Below are 17,874 nucleotides of genomic sequence, written 5' to 3' on the forward strand. Positions count from 1 at the left end.
GGGCCGGGGGGGCCGGAAGGGGCCGGGGCTGTTCCCAGCGCCAGGGGCAGGCAGGGGGCGAGAGGGGGCCAGCACTGGGGGCTTCTCCTTCCCACGGGGTCACTGGGGCGACCAGGCCCCTCATTGCCAGGCCCTGCTGGGGGGCACATGGCTGGCTCCCAGTGTTTGGCAGGGTGTGAAGGGTCTGATCCAGAGCCTGGGGACACCCTGGACCCCCCGGCTGTGGTGGGTGCTACCCCTTGGGGGTCTCCGGTGCTGTGGAAGGAGGTGCCCAGTGTCACCCCCATCCTGGGGGTCCAGGGGGGCTGCACTGCTGGCTCAGGGCTATATTTAGTGTCTCTGCTGCAGAGCAGCAGGATGAATTTTAATGAGCATGTTCCGGCCGAGCGCCTGCGCCCCAAGAACACCATGGCCCTTCTGCATCCCAAATCCCCCTGGATCAGGGTCTGCTGCAGGGCAGGGGTTCCCCACCCTGCTGAGGGTACACAGAGAGGTCTGAGCTGGCACTGGGGGCACCTCATGTGGTATGAGGGGCTGGTGAGGAGTGTGAGAGGTGCCTGTCCCTGCTACTGGGGTTCCGCAGGTGAACCCCAGCCCTGCCTCAGTGTCTCTGTTGGGGTGGAGGGTGCTGGATGGCCACGGGCAGGGGGATTTGGGGACACGGCGTGGTGCTGAGGTGGCCGAGCCCTGTGGGCCGGGGCAGGCAGGCTCAGCCACTGCCTTATCGCGGGCAGACGGTGTCGGGGGGCCGCGGCCGCGCCGTGTTTGCCGAGGATAAAGTGTACGGAACAGGCAGAACGGGACGGGGGGGCCGTCACGCTGCCACTGCCCCCGCCACGCTGGGACTTCCAGCCATGGGGACGGGGGGCCCAGGGTGACACAGGGACTAGGGGGCCCATAGGGGCTACAGGAACCATAGGGCTGTGGGGGACCAGGGGCAGCAGGGGGTCCAGAGGGCCCAGGGGGGGCCATGGGGACACCCACCAGCAGCCCAGGGTGTCACTCTGCCCTGTGCCCTGGGGACCCTGATTGCCTGGGGACCCTCATTGCCTGGGGACCACCATCCTCGAGGACCACCGTCCCCCGGGGACCTCTGTCCCCCAGATGGCATTGTCCCCTTGTTGACTCCATTCTGAGCAGCACCATTCCCTGAGAGCCGCTGTGCTCAGGGGATCCCCCTCCCCTGGGTGCTGCCCCCGAGTATCCCCATCCCCTAGGGCCCCCCCATGGAAATCTTCATCCCTTGAGGACCCCCACGTTCCTGAAAGCCTTCATCCCCAGGGGCCCCCCATCCCCCTCATTCCCTGGGTGCCACCGCACCGCCTGTGCAGCCCAGGGAGGGGGGTACCCACGGGGTTGGAGGGTGGGGGGCGGCCAGGCCGAGCCCCCGAGGGTCCCAGGGTTGAGCTGCGGGGCGTTGGGCTGGGGGGGGGGGACCGGCAGCAGCGCTTTAAGCCCGGGCATGACGGGACGTGTAGTCCGGGGGGGAAAAGGGGGGGCTGGGAGCAGGGACTGCTGGGAAGGGGGTGGGGTGGGACGAGCGGGTCGGGGGGCTCCGTTGGGGGGACCCCCAACGCCCTCTTCTGTGAGCCCCCCGGGCTCCCAGTGCACGCCACCCCCAGCACCACGGCGGGGTCCGGCTGCGGCACCACGGCGGGGTCCGGCCCCCCAGCCCCCCAGATCCCCCGGGGGGCGCAGGGGCAGGGCCCCCCGACGTGCTGGTGTCCCGCGGGGCCGGATCCTGCCCGGGGCGGTGCAGGGCCGAGTGGGACCCCCGTATCCGGTGTGTGCCGTCCCGCGGGGCCGGTCTGGGCATCCTGGGGTGCGGAGCTGACCCCCGCCCCGTGGGCACCGTTCCCACCCCCCGTGGGCACCGTCCCAGCTCCCCATGAGCATCATCTCCACCCCATCGCCACTCCCCGTGGGCATCGTCCCCAGCTCCCTCGGGTGCTGTCCCCAAACCCTGCGGGCAGCGTCCCCAGTCCCCATTGTCACTGTCACAACATGCCCGTGGGTGCTGTCCCCATCTCCCTGTCGGTGCTGTCCCCATCCCCCGTGCACGCCCCGTTGTCACTGTCACAGCATTCCCGTGGGTGCTGTCCCCAGTCCCTGTGGACACCATCCCCACCCCGCCACGGGCATCAGCCTGGGCCTCCGTGGGCACCGTCCCCGGCCCCCCTTGGGTACAACCCCCCACTCTGTGGTCACCATTCCCCATCCCCGTTGTCACTGTCACGACATCCCCGTGGGCACCGTCCCAAACTCCTGTGGTCACCACCTTCACCCCGCCACGGGCACCATCCCCGGGGCCCTGTGGGCACCGTCCCCAGCTCCCCGTGGGTGCCGTCCCCAACCCCCGTGGGCACAGCTCCCAGCCCCCCCTATGTACAGCCCCCCACCCTTGTGCTCCGTCCCCGTTGTCACTGTCACCACATCCCCGCGGGCACCGCCAGGGCTCCCATCACGCACTCGGCCACGGGCACCGTCCCCACCCCGTGATCCCCGTGCCCGGCGCACCCAATCCCGGGGGGTGGGGGGGACCACCCTCCCGCGGTCCCCGCCGCTCCCCCGTGGGTCCCCACGCGGGGCCGGGCGCGGCGGGTGCAGGGAGCGGCTGCGGCCGGCGGAGGGGGCTGCGGCCGCGGCGGAGCGGAGCGGGCGGGCGGCGGGGCCGGGGGAGGGAGGAGCCAGCGCCGTTCGTCCGCCGCCGCCGCCGCCGCTGCGCCCCGCTCCGCTCCGCGCCCCGCACCGCCGCTCCGCGCCCCGCTCCGCGCCCCGCACCGCCGCCCCGCGCCCCGCACCGCCGCACCCCAGGTACGGCCCGAGCGGCCCCGCCGCCCCCCACCCCCGGCCCCGCCGCCCCCCCGGTTGTTTACCCGCCGCCCCCCCCGGCCGCCCCCCCCGGGCTGAGCACGGGCGCAGTTCGGTGCGTGGAACTGGGGAGGGTGAGGGGTGGTCGGGGCGGGGGGCTCGGGGCCCGCGAGGGGCTCATGGGCCCGCGAACCGCGAGGAAAAAACACGGGGAAAGATTTTTTTTTTTTCCTTGGAAAATCCGGGCGTTTGGCGTGGGGCGGGGGGGCCGCGTTCCCCCGTGGGGGCGGGGGGGGACACCGCGCCCCCCACCCCCACTGCACCCGGGGCTGCTGCTGCATGCGGGGCACGGCGCTGCCCCCCGCCCGCCACGCCACGCCACGGGGGCAGCCCCCCCCCGGCCGTGGCCCCCCGGCCCCGCGGCCCCCCCGTGGCCGTGGCGTGGCGGCGTGGCGGGGTCCGGGCCGCGGCGTGGCTCTGCGGGGACGGGCGCGGGGCCGCGCCGTGGGCAGGTCGCGGGGCCGGGCCGTGGGCAGGCCGTGGCCCTGTCGCGACGGGGGGGGGAACCGTGGACGGCCGGGCCGTGACGGCGCCGTGAGGTGTCCGTGGGGGCTTTAGTGGACCCCATGGCCGCCCCCCCGCACCCGCCCCGCAGGGCGGTGGGAATGCTGCGATTTCTTTTATTTTTAAAATTTTAAAATATTTTTTTTATTATTTTTTTCTGCGCCGGGAGCGGAGCGCGGGGGGGGCGGGGGGGGCGGTTCGGCCGCTCCCGGTTGGGGCGGGGGCAGCGGGGGGGCGTCCCCAGTGCGGCGGGGCGGGGGGGGCCTCCAGCCCCGCACCCCGGGCTTTGCCCAGAGCGGGGCGCGGGGCGTGGCGGGGGCTCCCCTCCCCACGGCGCCCCGCGGTCCCGCGGGGTGTCCCCCCCCCCAGCCCCGGGGGGGGCGGATCCTGCCCCCGGTCCCGGTGTCGCCGTCAGGGCGCGGGATGCGGTCCCGGCCGGGCTCCGGCGCGTCCCCTCTGTGCGATGCGGGGAAACTGAGGCAGGGGCGGGCGTGCGCCACGGCCAAGGTCACCCCGGGACCGCGACCTTCAGCCGCGGAGCCGCCGTGACCCCCCCGCCGGGGACTGACACCGGCACCGGGAGCGGCACCGGGAGGCCGGGCTGCGCCTTACCCCGCCTGACCCCCGACAGCACCGGGGACCCCCGCGGCTCCGCCGGGGTGCGGGGGGGGGGGCCGGGGCCGCCGTGGGGAGCGGGCAAGCCCCGGTGGAACCGGTTTGGGGGGGGCTTCCCCGCCCGGGGGTCTTGGCGCAGGGTGGGAGCGCGGTGCGTCCCCCCCCTCCCCCCGGCGGTGCCGTGCGGCTGCGTGTGCCCCCCGCAATGGTGCGGGCCCCGCTCCCCGCGGGCCGGCGGCGGGGGGTTCTCGCGTGGGGGTCCCTCCCGACTCCCCGCACCCGCCCGCGGCCGTGACCTTCGCGGGGCCGCCCCGCGGGCGGGGTCCTGGAGGGGGGAGCGCGGGCCGTGCACGCCCGGGGTCCCGCACCCTGCGCAGCGCGGGGGGGGGGCTGCGGGCGCACCCCCAGACCCCTCCCAGGGGGCGGTGGCTGCAGGAAGCGGGACCCCCCCTCCCGCTCCGCTCCACTCCGCGCGCGCATTCCCGGGGCAGCGGAGATCGGAGCGGCGGCGGGGCCGCCCCGGGGGTCCCATCCCGCGGCCCCCCGGCCCCGCCGGACCCCGCGCAGCCGCCGGTGCGCGGGGGCGGGGCCGGACGCCTGGGTCCCCCTCTGGGCTGGGGGGAGTGAGGAGGAGGAGGAGGAGCGGGGGGATGCGGTGAAGGCAAGGCAGGCGCGGGCTGCGCGCCCAGGGTCCCGCTCAGACTGGATGCAGTCGGGGGGCGCAGCGGGGGTGGTGCCGTTCAGGGTGTCCCCGGTGCTGCAGACCCTCGGGCAGGGTCGGGTGGCTGAGGGGACACTGGGGACTGTCCCCCGTGTTCCCTTCTCGGCGGGGTCACGCACCCCTGGGCGGTCTTGGTGCCCTGTCCCAGCGCCCGTTCCCACATCCCAGTGCCCATTCCCGTGTCCCCACATCGGTGCCCACCCCGGGCACCTCGTGGTGGCTACCTCTCCCCTTCAAGCGGGGCCCCCTGGGGAGAGGACCCAGGGCCCCCCCCCACCCCGTCCTGGTGCACGTGAATCGGAGCCCCCAATTTAGAAACGTCCCATCCCGTGCCAAGGGCTGAGAATAGCTCCCGGCGTCCCGGCACACCTCCCGGGGCTGGGGGCACCCTGCAGGGTTCAGGGCCTGCAGCCGCCCTGAGGCTGAGACCGGGCACAATCAGAACATGCCAGGAGCTCGGGGGTCCCGCTGGGTGACCCCTGTGGCCTGGAGGAGCAGTGACACAGGGATGGGCCTTGTCCTGTGTGCTGGCACGGGGAGCATGGTGCTGGAGATGTGACACTACAGCTGTTCCTTTGCCAGGCAGCTCCGGTGGGATGGGGGAACCGAGGCACAGCCGGACACTCGGACACTGCAGGAAGGAGTGGCCGGTGTGGCCTGGGTTGGACGTAACGTTACCGGCAGTCCCGTGGGGTTCATGGGGGCTGCAGGGCAGGGTGGGGGTCACGGGGCAGGTCCCTGCGGTGGCGATGAAGGACCCGTTGGACACAGGGCACGTCGGAGGCACGAGGCCACAACCTGGGTGCCCCCTCGGTGTCAGAGCAGGTCACCGTCCCTGCAGCCACCAGCCCACACTCTCGTGGTGGCTTCTGTGAGCCACCAAGCCACAGGGAGGGCAGACCCAGTTCAGCCTTCCTGTGCCACAGCATGACCCGGACCCTGCCTATGTGGGGAGGGGGCACCGTCCAAGGCCCCCAGGGCACAGCACACGGTGGGCTGCCCTGATGTCAGGCCCGTGGCATCCCCCTCGCTGGGGCTGCCCAGCTGCTGCGCATGCCTGGGATTCCTGCAGCCTCCCGGCACGGCACAGCACAGCACAGCACAGCACAGCACAGCACAGCACAGCACAGCACAGCACAGCACAGCACAGCTCGCTGTCCCTGCTGCCACATGTGCCCACAGCACTGTGGGCACACCGCATGGCACTGGGGATGGTGTGGCCTGCACTGATACAGGTGCGGGGTGAGTGCTCGGCACTGAGAGCGGACGCGCGTGTGGCACCTGGCACGGCCACACACACGGGAACCGGCACGTGCCGGGTGCTGCCAGCCGTGCCATGGCAGGTGCCCTGCGCCTGGACACGCTCCCACGGTGCTGTCCTGCCAGACAGCGCAGCCAGGGATCCTCGGGCAGGGGCAGAGCTGTGCCACCCTGGTGCCCACCCTGGTGCTGCCCGGTGCCCGCCGTGACGCCGCAGTGCCCGCGGTGACACTGCCCCGGTGCCCGCGGTGACACTGCGGCCGTGGCCGGGCATCGCTGGCCAGTGGCTGCGGGTCTGCCCGCGGCGCCCTGCCCCCAGCCTGCGCTAATCACACTAATTGGCACCGTGGCTAAAGCGCTTAGGCCCTCACCTCCCTGACCCGGCTTGCAGCTGGGCGGGGGGGTGCTGGGACCCCCGGAGCCCATCTGTCCCGGGGGGCAGGGACACGCTGGTGGCCCCCTGGGGTGGCCCCAGTGCCCAGCACCCGCATCCAGCTGAACGGAGGCAGCTGGTGCATTCGCAGAGGGGTGTCCCGTGGGGTGAGTTCCCCATTCTGAGGGTCCCCAGGGGTGGGGTCCATGGGGACCGGGGTGCTGGGTGCCCCCGGTGGGGTGAGGTGGCTCCCGCCGCCGGCCCAGCCCCGGACTTTGCCCCTGGGTTGTTTTCCGCCGCCTGCAACCACCCGACTCAGCAGAAACGCTCCCCTGGGCGTGGGGCTGGGCTGGGGGGGCACGGGGGGGCTCCCGCCGGCTGCCACCCCCTCCCACCCAGCACCTGGTCCTGCAGGTGGGACGCGCAGGTTGGGTGCCGGCGGCGCAGGGTGGGATGAGACCTGACTGCGCTCATCACACGTGTCCTGCTGGAGGAGGAGGAGGAGGAAGAGGAGGAGGAGTAGAGCCGCCTCTCCTGTCTGTCTGTCTGTCTGGGCCGCCCCAGCGCGCCCAGGATTCCTCGAGTGACAGTTCCTGGAGCGGCACCGCAGGCTCCACTGGGTGATCCCGGGGGTGCCGGTGATCCCGAGGGTGTCAGGGGGCTGGTGGGGTCTCGCTGTGGCGGCGAACCCCAACTTTGCGCCGCAGCCCCCCGGCTTTAGCCCTGAGCCCCTCTCATTTGGGGCTGTGCCCACCAGGCCACCCCAGTGGGGAAACTGAGGCAGGGGCGGCTGAGCCCACCCAGCTTTGGGGACACCCCAGATCCCACTCCATGGCAGTTTCACCGCGGTGTCGACGCCCCCCAGCCCCACACATGCACCGAGCGTGTCGGGGCTCTGCCCGTGCGCGGGGTCCCGGGGGAGGGGGGCGGTGGGCGGCGGGGGGGCCGGTGCCCGGCGGGGGCCGCGCAGCCCTGGATCCCTGCCAGTGCCTATACTTGGAAGTTCTCCGCGCGCCGTTCCCATATGGAACAAACATTTGCTGCAGCCCCCGGCTCTATAGGTACCGCCGGCCCCAAACCCGGCCTGGGGCTGCGGAGAGGGGCGGCCAGCCCCCGCCGTGAGCCCTCCAGAGGGGGAGCGCACCCCGGGGGTGGTGGGTGCGCTGCCGTGCCTCAGTTTCCCCGCGGAGGCTGGTGCAGGAGACGCCCCCTCCTCAGGGGGTCTGGGGGACCCCCGGTGCGAACCCCTCGTGCGCCGCAGCGGCGCGGGGTGCCCTGTGCACCCCTGGGTGCCGCATCCCTCGCCCCCCCATCCCTCGCTGCTCGGGGGTGTCCCTGCCTCGGGGGGGGGCCGACCGGGGCGCCCCGTGGCGTGGGGGTGTCGTGGGGGCCCCCAGCCCCGTCCGCTGCGTTTTAAATCCGCCGGAGGAATTTCTGCGGCGGCCAAGACAAACGTGACCTACTTTCTGCTGTCCCCGCGCGGAGCGGAGGAGCCCGGGGCTGGGCACGGCGCCCGCCGCGGCCCCCCCGGCCCCCCCGGCGCGGGCAGGGGGCCCCCCGCGCCCCCCACAGCCCCCACGCCGGGAGGGTCACCGGGAGGTCACAGGGGGGGCTTGTGAGCAGGGCCCCCCCCCGCCCCACTGAGGTGCTGGGTGGGTGTTGGGTGGGTGCTGGGTATCCATGGCGATGTGGAACGGAGGGGCGCGAAGGGAAGGGGGGATCTGCTGGGGTCGTGCCTCAGTTTCCCCAACACAGGGGGTCGGAGGGGGCAGTGGGTGCCCCTCAGTGCTGCCCACGCCCTGACTCCCCCCCCCCGCCGTGTCTTTGTCACAGGAGAGCTCACAGAGGAGGGATTGCCTGGACCCCCGGCACCCCCCACCCCGTAAGTCACCCCTCCCATAAGTCACCCCCCACTCCCAGCTTCGGGGGTGTCCACACATGTGGTGAATTTGTCAGGGCTCAGCCTGGCCCCCAAGCACAGTGTCTGGGGGGCACTCCCCTGGCAGGTCCTGTGCACCCCCACCCCAATGGGCTCTCCCTGCCTTTTGGGAGGCCCCCCCAGCCCTGCCGTGCGGGTGGGGTCAGCACCCACTGCCACCCCCGTGTGTGTTTGTGCTTCCCCCCAGGCTCTCAGCCCTGCACACCTGGGGACACTCTCACACACCTGTGCATGTTCTCACAAACCCCACGTGCTCTCACACAGCCCTGCACACCCCTGCATGCTCCTGCACACCCCTGCACACCCCTAATGCCTCTTCCAGCCTTGCACCCCCCTGCACGTTCTCACACCCCCCTGTGCACTCTCACACCTGTGCACACTCTCACACAACCCTGCACGCTCTTGCACGCCCTTAATGCTCTCCCAGCCTTGCACACCCATGCATGTTTTCATGTCCCTGTGCACATTCTCTCCCCCCGGTGCACTCTGGCCCAGCCCCGGTGCTGTTGCACCCACCCTGCACGTCGCTCCCTCCACGTGTCCTTGCACGTCCCTCGTGCTCTCGCACAGCCCTTGCTGCCCTTGCACGCTCCACGCGTTCTTGCACACTCGTACCCAGCCTTCCCCGGCAGCAGCAGCTCCTGGAGGCCCCCCAGGGCTGCACCCCCCTTCCCCAGGGGTCCCTTCTGTGTCCCCCGGGCTTGCTCCTCCTCCTGTCCCTGAGGTCCCCCATTACTGTCCCCCTCAGCCCCCCCCAGGGGTCGGGGCTGACCCCCGTGTCCCGCAGGGTGCAGCCCGGGATGCTGCGCGGTGCTGAGCACTGAGGGGCACCATGGGGAGCGCGGCGTAGCCCCCGCCGTGGCCTCCCGCCGTGGCCCCCCCGCCGTGGCCCCCGCGTGGCGCCGGAGCCCCCCCCCCGGTCGGTGCTGAGCGCTCCTTGATGGAATTGCGGTGAATGGAACAGAAGCCCAGCACCCTGGACCCGCTGTCGGAGCCAGAGGACACCCGGTGAGCCCCTGCCCCGGCGCAGGGACACGCGTGGCACCGTGCCCGGCGTGTCCCCTTCTGTCCCCTGGGCTGGACCTGGCCGTGCCCAGAGTGTCCTAGTGTGCTGTGTGTGTGCCCAAGTGTCCCCATGCCCACTGCACCCCCTGCCCGGTGTGTCCCTGTGCCCTGTGACCCCGTGCCTGGTGTGTCCCCATGTGTCCCTCGTGGAGGTGTCTGTGCCCCGGGTGTCCCTTGCATTCTCATGCCCTGTGTCACCACATGTCCCTGCATGGTCATGTGTATGTCCGTGCCCTTTGGTTGTCCCTGTGCCCTGGGTGTCCCTGTGTCCCTGTGCCCAGTGTCCCCTGTGTCCCCCTGCCTGGTGTGTCCCCATGGCGTCCCTGCGTGGGCATGGATGTGTCTGTGCCCTGGGTGTCCTTTGTGGCTCCGTGCCCACTGTGTCCCTTGTGTCACCATGTCTATGTCCCCGCACGTCCCTGCGTGGTGTATGTGTCTGTGCCCTGGGTGTCCCTTCTGTCCACGTGCCCCGTGTGTCCCTGTGCCCACTGTGTCCCTTGTGCCCCTGCGTGGTCGTGTATTTGTCCGTGCCCTCTGTGTGCCCCTGTGCCCTGTGTGTCCCCGTGCCCACTGTGTCCTCATCCACTTCATGCGTCCCCACGCGTCTGTCCTTGGGTGTCCCTGTGTCCTGTGCATTCCCATACCCCGGGTGTCCCCCACCAGCCCTGTGCCCCACATGTCCCCCTGCACCCCTCTTGTCCCCAGGTGTGTCCTGCCCGGCTGTGCCCGTGCCCCCTTGCCCGGTGTGTCCCCACGCCCACACGTCCCCACTCGTGTCCCCCACCGGTGCCTCTCCAAGCCCCCCCCTCCCCGCGGGGGCCCCTCGCCCCCCCCCTCCCCCCCGCCCCCGGGGCTATTTCGGGCCCCCGGTGGGGTGGCCCGGCCCGGGGTCACCTTGTGCTGGATCCCAGGACCTCCCCCGCGCCCCCCCCCGTCGGTGCCCACCCCCCCCTCTTCGGGCCCCCCCCCGCGGGGACGGGCGCGCGCGGACCCCCGGCGCGCGCCATTGGCTGAGCCCCCGATGACGTCATTTCCCCGCTCAGCCAAAAGGACATTTTGTCTTTGACTGTGAATGAGCCCCTCCCCCACCCGCCCCTCCCCCACTTCTTCCCCCGCCCCTCCCCCACCCCCCACCCTTTCCTTCCCCTCCCCCACCCGCCACCCTTTCCCTTCCCCTCCCCCCCCCCATCCCGGTCCCAGGCTCCCCCCGGGCGCTGCCGTGTCCTGGGGGGGGTCTGTTCCCGGGAGGGGGATCCCCAGGGCCCCCCCCCCCATCCTGCACCCCACCTGTGACATCGCCCCGGTGGGACCCCCGGGCGGGGGGTGCCCACCTCCCAGCGGCAAAGGGGACTGGGGCGGTTCGGGGGACTATGGGGGGTCTTGGGGGGCTGTTGGGAGTTTGGGGGGGCAGTAGGGGGTCATGGGCACCGTACCAGCCTGTTCCCCCCCCCACAGGTGGCTGGATGGGAAGCGCAAAAGAAAGAGCAGCCAATGTTTGGTGAAGAGCAGCATGTCAGGTACAGGGACCCCCGGGCACCCTCGGGCACCCCATGGCCCTGCTGGGCACCCCCAGGTCACCCAGGCACCCCCAGGTCACCCAGGCACCCCACGTTCTCGCTGGGTTCCACAGGCACCCTGTGTCCCACCTGCATCCCGCAGACACCCCGTGTCCCTGGTGGGCACCCCGGGGTCCCCAAGTCCTGGCCAGGATCCCCTGAACACTCTGTGTCTCAGCTGGGTCCCCCAAAGTCTCATGGGCACCCCTTGTCCCCTGGTGGGCACCCAGGGACCCCTGTGTCCTTGCCGGGCACCCCAGGGTCCCTTGAACACCCCATGTCCCTGGGGTACACCCCGGGAACCCGATGTCCTTGCCAGGCACCCCAGGGTCCCTTGGACACTACATCCCCAGGGTCCCACGGACGCCCCTTGTCCCCTGCGGGCACCCCAGGAGCCCCGTTTCCTTTCCAGGGTGCCCTGGACACCCCACGTCCCCAGTGGGCACCTTGGGAGCCCCAAGTCCCAGCCAGGCACCCCATGGATACCCCATGTCCCTGATAGGCACCCCGAGGTCCCCGTGTCTCCCCAGGGTCCCCTGGACACCCCATATCCCTGCAGGGTCCCCCGGGGTCTCCGTCCCCCGCGTCCCCCTCGGCGCCCCTGGGTCGGGGCGGTGCCATCCGGGCGGCAGCGCCCTGGGGTGGGCGATAAGGGGGGCCCCGCGGGCGCTGCCCCCCGCCCTGCCCCATTCCCCGGCGGGGAGCGGCCGGCGCCGGCAGGACCCGATGGGTGGGACGGGGTGGGGGGGGCCAGGGGGGACCCGGGCGTCCGGCTCCCGCCCATCCCCTGCACCCGCCCCGCTCTGGGAGGGGGGGGACGCCCGCGGACCCCCCCATCCAGCACCCACAGAGCGCCAGGGTGGGCTCGTGGGGTCCCCACGCGTGGGTTTGGGGGGGTCCCAGGTGGGTGCAGCGGTCCCGGGGTGCCAGGTGCCCACACCCCCTCATCCTTTGCACCCCCCTGCCCCGGGGACCCCTACATCCAGCACCCACAGAGGACAGGGGTGGGCTCCCCGGGGGGGCACAGGGGTCCCGGGTTGCTGGAGAGCCCCCCCCGGGTGTCATGGGTGCTCCATGCCTCAGTTTCCCTGTGCAGACGGTGATGGGGGAGCTGGGGGGGTTGGGGGGCTGGTCCCCGGGCTGCCAGGCGGGGGGACCCTGGACAATGGTGGGGACAGTGGGTCTTTGTGCAGCAGGGGGATGGGGACCCCCCCGCTGCCGGTCCCCAGCCGGATAATGGGATAATGGGGGCTTTATTGGTGCGGGGGGCTCAGACACCCCCCACCCTCAGACACCCCCCACCCTCTGACAGCCCCCCCAGCTTTAACCCTTCCCGTGCCAGGCTGAGGGGCAGCGTCAGGGCTTCAGTGGGTGTTGACGGAGGGGAAACTGAGGCACAAAGAGGGGGGACACACTGGGGGTGCCTGGCAGGGGGTGTGCAGAGAGTCCCTGATGCTGCACGTGTGAAGGGTCCCTGATGCAGGGCATAGGGGAGATCTCTGACTTGGGGTCCCCCAGGGGATCTCTGATGTGGGGGTCCCTGATACCAGGGTCCGTGGTACTGGGTGTTGTGGGGGTCCCTGACTTGGAGTGCCCTGGAGGTCCCTGTCATGGGGGTCCCTGTCACAGAGCACCCCGTGGGCCCCTGATTTGAGGTACACTGGGGGTCCCTGGCCTGGGGCACCATGGGGGTTTCTGCCATGGGGGTCCCTGACCCGGGGGTCCCCACAGGGTACATCCCTAGTTACCTGGACAAAGATGAACAGTGCGTGGTGTGCGGGGACAAGGCCACCGGCTACCACTACCGCTGCATCACCTGCGAGGGCTGCAAGGTGAGCTGGGGCAGGGGGCTCAGGGGGACTCAGCAGGGCTCAGTGGCGCTCACCGTGTCACCCCCCCTGTGCCTTCCCCAGGGATTTTTCCGTCGGACCATCCAGAAGAACCTGCACCCCACCTACTCCTGCAAGTACGATGGGTGCTGCGTCATCGACAAGATCACCCGCAACCAGTGCCAGCTCTGCCGCTTCAAGAAGTGCATCTCCGTGGGCATGGCCATGGACTGTGAGTGGGGGGACACGTTGGGCTTGGCTGGAGGGCTGGGTTGGGGTCCTGGCACCGTGGGGCACGTTGGGGTACCCAGAGCAGCCACAGGACCAGGTGTCGGGCACAGGGCACCGTGATGCATCAGCGGGGTGGGATACACAAGTGGAGGGTCTCGGCTGACTGGGGGGGTCCCAGCTGATAGTGAGGGGCTGCTGGGGGGTGGGTTGTGGTCCTGGTGCCGTGGGGTGGGTTGGGGTGCCCGGAGCACTGTCAGGAGCAGGCTGGGGTGTCACCGTGGGGTGCTGTGCTGCAGCCGTGGGATGCGTGGCTGGTGGGGCTCCTGGCTGGTGGGGGGCTCTCAGGTGATATCGGGGGTCCCGGCAGTGGTGCTGGATGACTCCAAGCGGGTAGCGAAGCGGAAGCTGATCGAGGAGAACCGGGAGCGGCGGCGGAAGGAGGAGATGATCAAGTCGCTGCAGCATCGCCCCAACCCCAGCGCCGAGGAGTGGGAGCTGATCCATGTGGTGACAGAAGCCCACCGCAGCACCAACGCCCAGGGCAGCCACTGGAAGCAGAAGCGGAAATTCCTGGTGAGGGGATGCAGCAGAGGGACCCTGTTACCACCCCAACCCCCTAGCCGGGGTTTGCTGAGCACCCACATGCTCAGTGCACACGTGGCAGCAGCGCTGGCAGTGCCAGGGTGTGGGATGTCACTGGTGTCCTTGGGCAGGTGGAGTTGGGGGGGTTGGGATGTTGCTCGGTGTCCTTGAGCTGGTCACCCCCAAAGGGTTCAGGGGTGAGCGGTGACCGAAGGGGACAGCTGTGCCCATGGGTGGCCCCAGCCCTGGCCCTGGCCCTGGCCCTGTCACGTAGCTCCCTCTCCTGGCTGCTGCACCCAGCCCTGCCACACGTGTTACCCGGTGACATGGGGGTCCTGAGGGGGGCACAGGGTCACACTGCAACCCCCAGGGTGGGGGAAGTGGTCACACCATGCCCCCCCAATGCTGCTGTCCATCATGGGGGTCCCAATAATGTCACAGCCCCCAGTGCTGCCATGGGGGTCCTGGGGGGGATACATGGTCACACTGCACCACCATGTGCCACTGTCCACCATGGGGATCCCAGGGGTGGACAGGGTTACACCACAGCCCCCAGTGTCCCTGTCTGTTATGGGGGTCTTGATGGGGGACACAGTCACACCGCACTCCCCAACACCACCACGGGGGTCCTGTGGGACACACTCCACACCCCCCAACGCCTCTGTGCCCCCCACAGCCCGAGGACATCGGCCAGTCCCCCATGGCCTCCATGCCCGACGGGGACAAAGTCGACCTGGAGGCGTTCAGCGAGTTTACAAAAATCATCACCCCGGCCATCACCCGCGTGGTCGACTTTGCCAAAAAACTGCCCATGTTTTCGGAGGTAACGGCGGGGGGGGGGAAGGGAGGGCGGGAGGTTTTGGGGGAGGACCAGAGTGGAACTGTCCAGGTCTGAGTCACACCAAACCCCCCCCCAAACTGCCGCCGTGCCCCCCCCTCAGCTGCCTTGCGAGGACCAGATCATCCTGCTCAAGGGGTGCTGCATGGAGATCATGTCGCTGCGGGCGGCCGTGCGCTACGACCCCGAGAGCGAGACGCTGACGCTGAGCGGGGAGATGGCGGTGAAGCGAGAGCAGCTCAAGAACGGCGGCCTCGGCGTCGTCTCCGATGCCATCTTCGACCTGGGCAAGTCCCTCTCTGCCTTCAACCTGGACGACACCGAGGTGGCCCTGCTCCAGGCCGTGCTGCTCATGTCCTCAGGTACCCATGTGCGCAGGCGTGGGGTGGGCACGCTGGTGCCCGGGGAATCGGAGGGTGTGTTGGGTGGGCACCCTTGTGCCCAGGGTCATCAGTATCCTGGGAGTGTGTTGAGTGCCCATCTGTCCTGGGGGTGTGTTAGGTTGGCACTCCCGTGCCCAGAGTCCTCAGTATGCTGGGGGTGTGTCAGGTGAGCAGCCCGATGCCAGAGCTCCCCGAACATTTTGGGGGTGTGTTGGGTTGGCACCCTCATGCTCAGAGTCCTCAGTATGCTGGGGGGGGTGTGTCAGGTGAGCAGCCTGATGCCAGAGCCCCCTCAACATTTTCAGGGTGTGCTGGGTGGGCACCACCATGCCCAGAGTCTCTTCTGGGGATGCGTTGGGTAGGCACCTCTGTGCCCAGAGCCCCCAGCATTTGGGGATGCATTGGATGGGCACCCTAATGCCCAGCATCTGCGGTGTCTTATGGCTGTGTTGGGTGGGCACCCCTGTGCCCAGAGTCTGTGCTGGGGATGTGTTGGGTGGGCACCCTGATGGCAAAGCCCCCCAGCATCTTCAGGGTGTGTTGAGTGGGAAACTGTGCTCCCTTGGATTTGGGGGCAGATATGGGGTGGGCACCCCAGTGCACCTAGGGAGCTTTGCCAGGAGGTTGTGGGGTAAGCACCCCAATCCCCAGAGCTCTGGGGAGCTGTGCCAGGCTGGAAGGAGTGGATACCCCAATTCCCAGTGCCCAGGAGCATGGAGTGGGAACTGTAATCTGTGGTGTTGAAACCTGGGCTGCAAAGTGTGGGCATGGGTTGAGCCCCTTGGTGCCCTGGGGACCCCTGCCAGGCTGATGCAGGTGTCTGTGGGGTGGGAACCCCAAAACCCAGTGGGGCACTCAGCCCTGGAGGAGGGCAAATCTCCTTGGATGCCAGATTCTTACATGGACAGAGAGTGCCAAGTTAAAGGGGAGGGATTTAAACTAAAAAGAGGAGATTTAGGTGAGATATTGGGAAGAAATTCCTCCCTGTGAGGGGGGTGAGGCCTTGGCACGGGATGCCCAGAGAAGCTGGGGCTGCCCCATTCCTGGAAATGTCCAAGGCCAGGTTGGACAGGGCTTGGAGCAACCTGGGATAGTGGGAGGTGTCCCATGGCAGGGGGTGGGACCGGGTGGGCTTTAAGGTCCCTCCCACCCAAGCCACGCTGTGATTCCACGATGGTTCCGTGATGATCCCGTGGTGATTCCCCGCAGACCGGACGGGGCTGATCTGCGTGGAGAAGATCGAGAAGTGCCAGGAGACGTACCTGCTGGCCTTCGAGCACTACATCAACTACCGCAAACACAACATTCCCCACTTCTGGCCCAAGCTGCTGATGAAGGTGACGGATCTGCGGATGATCGGCGCCTGCCACGCCAGCCGCTTCCTGCACATGAAGGTGGAGTGTCCCACCGAGCTCTTCCCACCCCTCTTCCTCGAGGTCTTCGAGGACCAGGAGGTGTAGGGCTGACACCCCCCCACCCCGGGTCCCCCCAGCCCTGCTCTGGCCCCCCCCCCCCCAAATCTTTCTCGTCCCCCTGTAAGGACAAGGGGATGCTGCGCCCAGGGCGGGGGTCCCGCTGTGCCCCCCCACGGCCACCCTGCCCCCCCCGCCCCAGGACTTGACGAATTTTGTTTGTTTGCACAGGGAAGGGCCCCGACGGTCGAGCGTTCCCTTTATTGTCCTTCTCTTCGTAGATTATTATTTTTTAAGCATTTATTTCCCTCCCTGAGAGGCTAAAATATTAAACTAACTGCACTTTGGAAGGAGGAGGAGGAGGAAGAGGAGGAGGAGGAGGAGGAGGAGGAAGAGCAGGGGAGGAGAGGAGGGGGCTCTGGGCTGCACAGGGAGAGGCTGCCCCGGCTGGGGGGGCCGTGGCCACATGCACTTTTGGCCGGGCAGCAATTTTGGGGGACTAGGGTGGGGGGCCAGGACCCCCCCCCATAGCAGGGGCAGGGGCTGGGACCCTCATCCCCATAGTGGGGTGAGGGCCAGGACCCCCCCAAAAGCAGGGCGGGGGGCCAGGACCCCCATCCCCCCTAATAGGGTGAGGGCCAGGACCCCTCCCATAGCAAGGTGGGGGCCAGGACCCCCCCATAGCAGGGCAGGGGGCACGGGGGGCACAGCGGCAGCAGGGGGACCCCAGCCCATCGGGGCGCAGGGCTGGTGGACCCCCCCAGCCCACTGGGTCTGCCCCGGCTGGGGTGACCCCCCCTTCCCCCGTGCCCTCCCTTTTATCCCCAGATTCGGGGCCAGATTCGGGGTTTTGGGGGTTCTCTGTCTTTTTTTTTGGGCTGAGAGAAGACAATTTTGTGCCAAGCGCCGCGGACGGTGGGCGCTGCAGGACGCCGGGGGGGGTGGGGCTGCCCCCCCCCCCAACTTTTCCGTTGTCCTTTTTTTTTTTTGTTGTTTTTCCCCTCGTCCTCGTGGGTTTTGTCGTGTCCGTCAGGAGTTGCAAAGGCCCTGGAGGCGCCGGCGGGGGGGCAGAGGGTGCCCCCCCCGGCCCCCCCCACTGCACTACTGCCCCGGCCCCCCGGCAGCAGCACTTCGGGGGGGCTGCACCCCCAACCGCCCCCCCCAGTGCTCCTGGGGGGGCCGGGCTGGGGGGGGGGGTGGGGCTGGCAGGGGGGTCCCATGGGGGGGTTTTGGGGGGGGGAGGCACAGCTGCAATGGGAGCACCCGGGAATGGTTTTATCACCTTTTCCCCCCCCCCCAAATTTAGGTTTGTGAATTTTTTCTTACCTCAGGCGGAGGCCGAGGGGGGGCGCGGGCCAGGGGGGCCGGCAAGGCAGGCCGGGCCCACCTAAGCTAATATATATATATATATATATATAAATATATATAAAATATATAATTTTTGTAATTAAAAAAAAAAAATCTTTTTACGGGTCGTTTAAAAGCAGAAAATCCCAACACCAGACACGTCCCCCCCACCCTGGGCACAGGGGGCCAGGCTGGGCTCCCCCCAACACCCCAGACACCCCCACCATGGGGGTCATGTCAGGGGGCCCTGCCAGACCCCCTGCAGCCAGGTCGGGGGGCACAGAGGGGCCGTGGCACCCCGGGGTGCCCTGGGGGGGGCACATGCCCCCGGCCCCAAGTACCAGCACC

At 69.5% G+C, this 17,874-nt stretch overlaps 1 protein-coding gene across 1 annotated transcript; it reads left to right on the plus strand.

Annotated features, from left to right (window-relative positions):
* Positions 1–2,791: 2,791 nt before the first annotated feature.
* Positions 2,792–16,529, plus strand: THRA (thyroid hormone receptor alpha). The gene is made up of 10 exons (XM_027746932.2): positions 2,792–2,814; positions 8,178–8,226; positions 9,071–9,291; positions 10,804–10,865; positions 12,636–12,736; positions 12,818–12,965; positions 13,332–13,537; positions 14,223–14,369; positions 14,488–14,746; positions 15,977–16,529. The coding sequence occupies exons 3-10, from the start codon at positions 9,239–9,241 to the stop codon at positions 16,225–16,227; spliced, it is 1,227 nt and encodes a 408-aa protein (XP_027602733.1). The 5' UTR covers positions 2,792–2,814; positions 8,178–8,226; positions 9,071–9,238; the 3' UTR covers positions 16,228–16,529.
* The last annotated feature ends 1,345 nt before the right edge of the window (positions 16,530–17,874 follow it).

This window comes from Pipra filicauda, unplaced genomic scaffold, assembly GCF_003945595.2.
Source record: "Pipra filicauda isolate LSUMZ 115617 unplaced genomic scaffold, ASM394559v2 scaffold579_size272245_pilon, whole genome shotgun sequence".
NCBI lineage: Eukaryota > Metazoa > Chordata > Aves > Passeriformes > Pipridae > Pipra > Pipra filicauda.

What these genes read in the sequence shown, in the direction of transcription:
- THRA (XM_027746932.2), top strand. Translation starts at nt 9,239, where the DNA reads ATGGAACAGAAGCCCAGCACCCTGGACCCGCTGTCGGAGCCAGAGGAC. An exon ending in TCACCTGCGAGGGCTGCAAG is followed by an intron (nt 12,737 to 12,817) that starts GTGAGCTGGGGC and finishes TGCCTTCCCCAG; the next exon opens with GGATTTTTCCGTCGGACCAT. An exon ending in AACTGCCCATGTTTTCGGAG is followed by an intron (nt 14,370 to 14,487) that starts GTAACGGCGGGG and finishes CCCCCCCCTCAG; the next exon opens with CTGCCTTGCGAGGACCAGAT.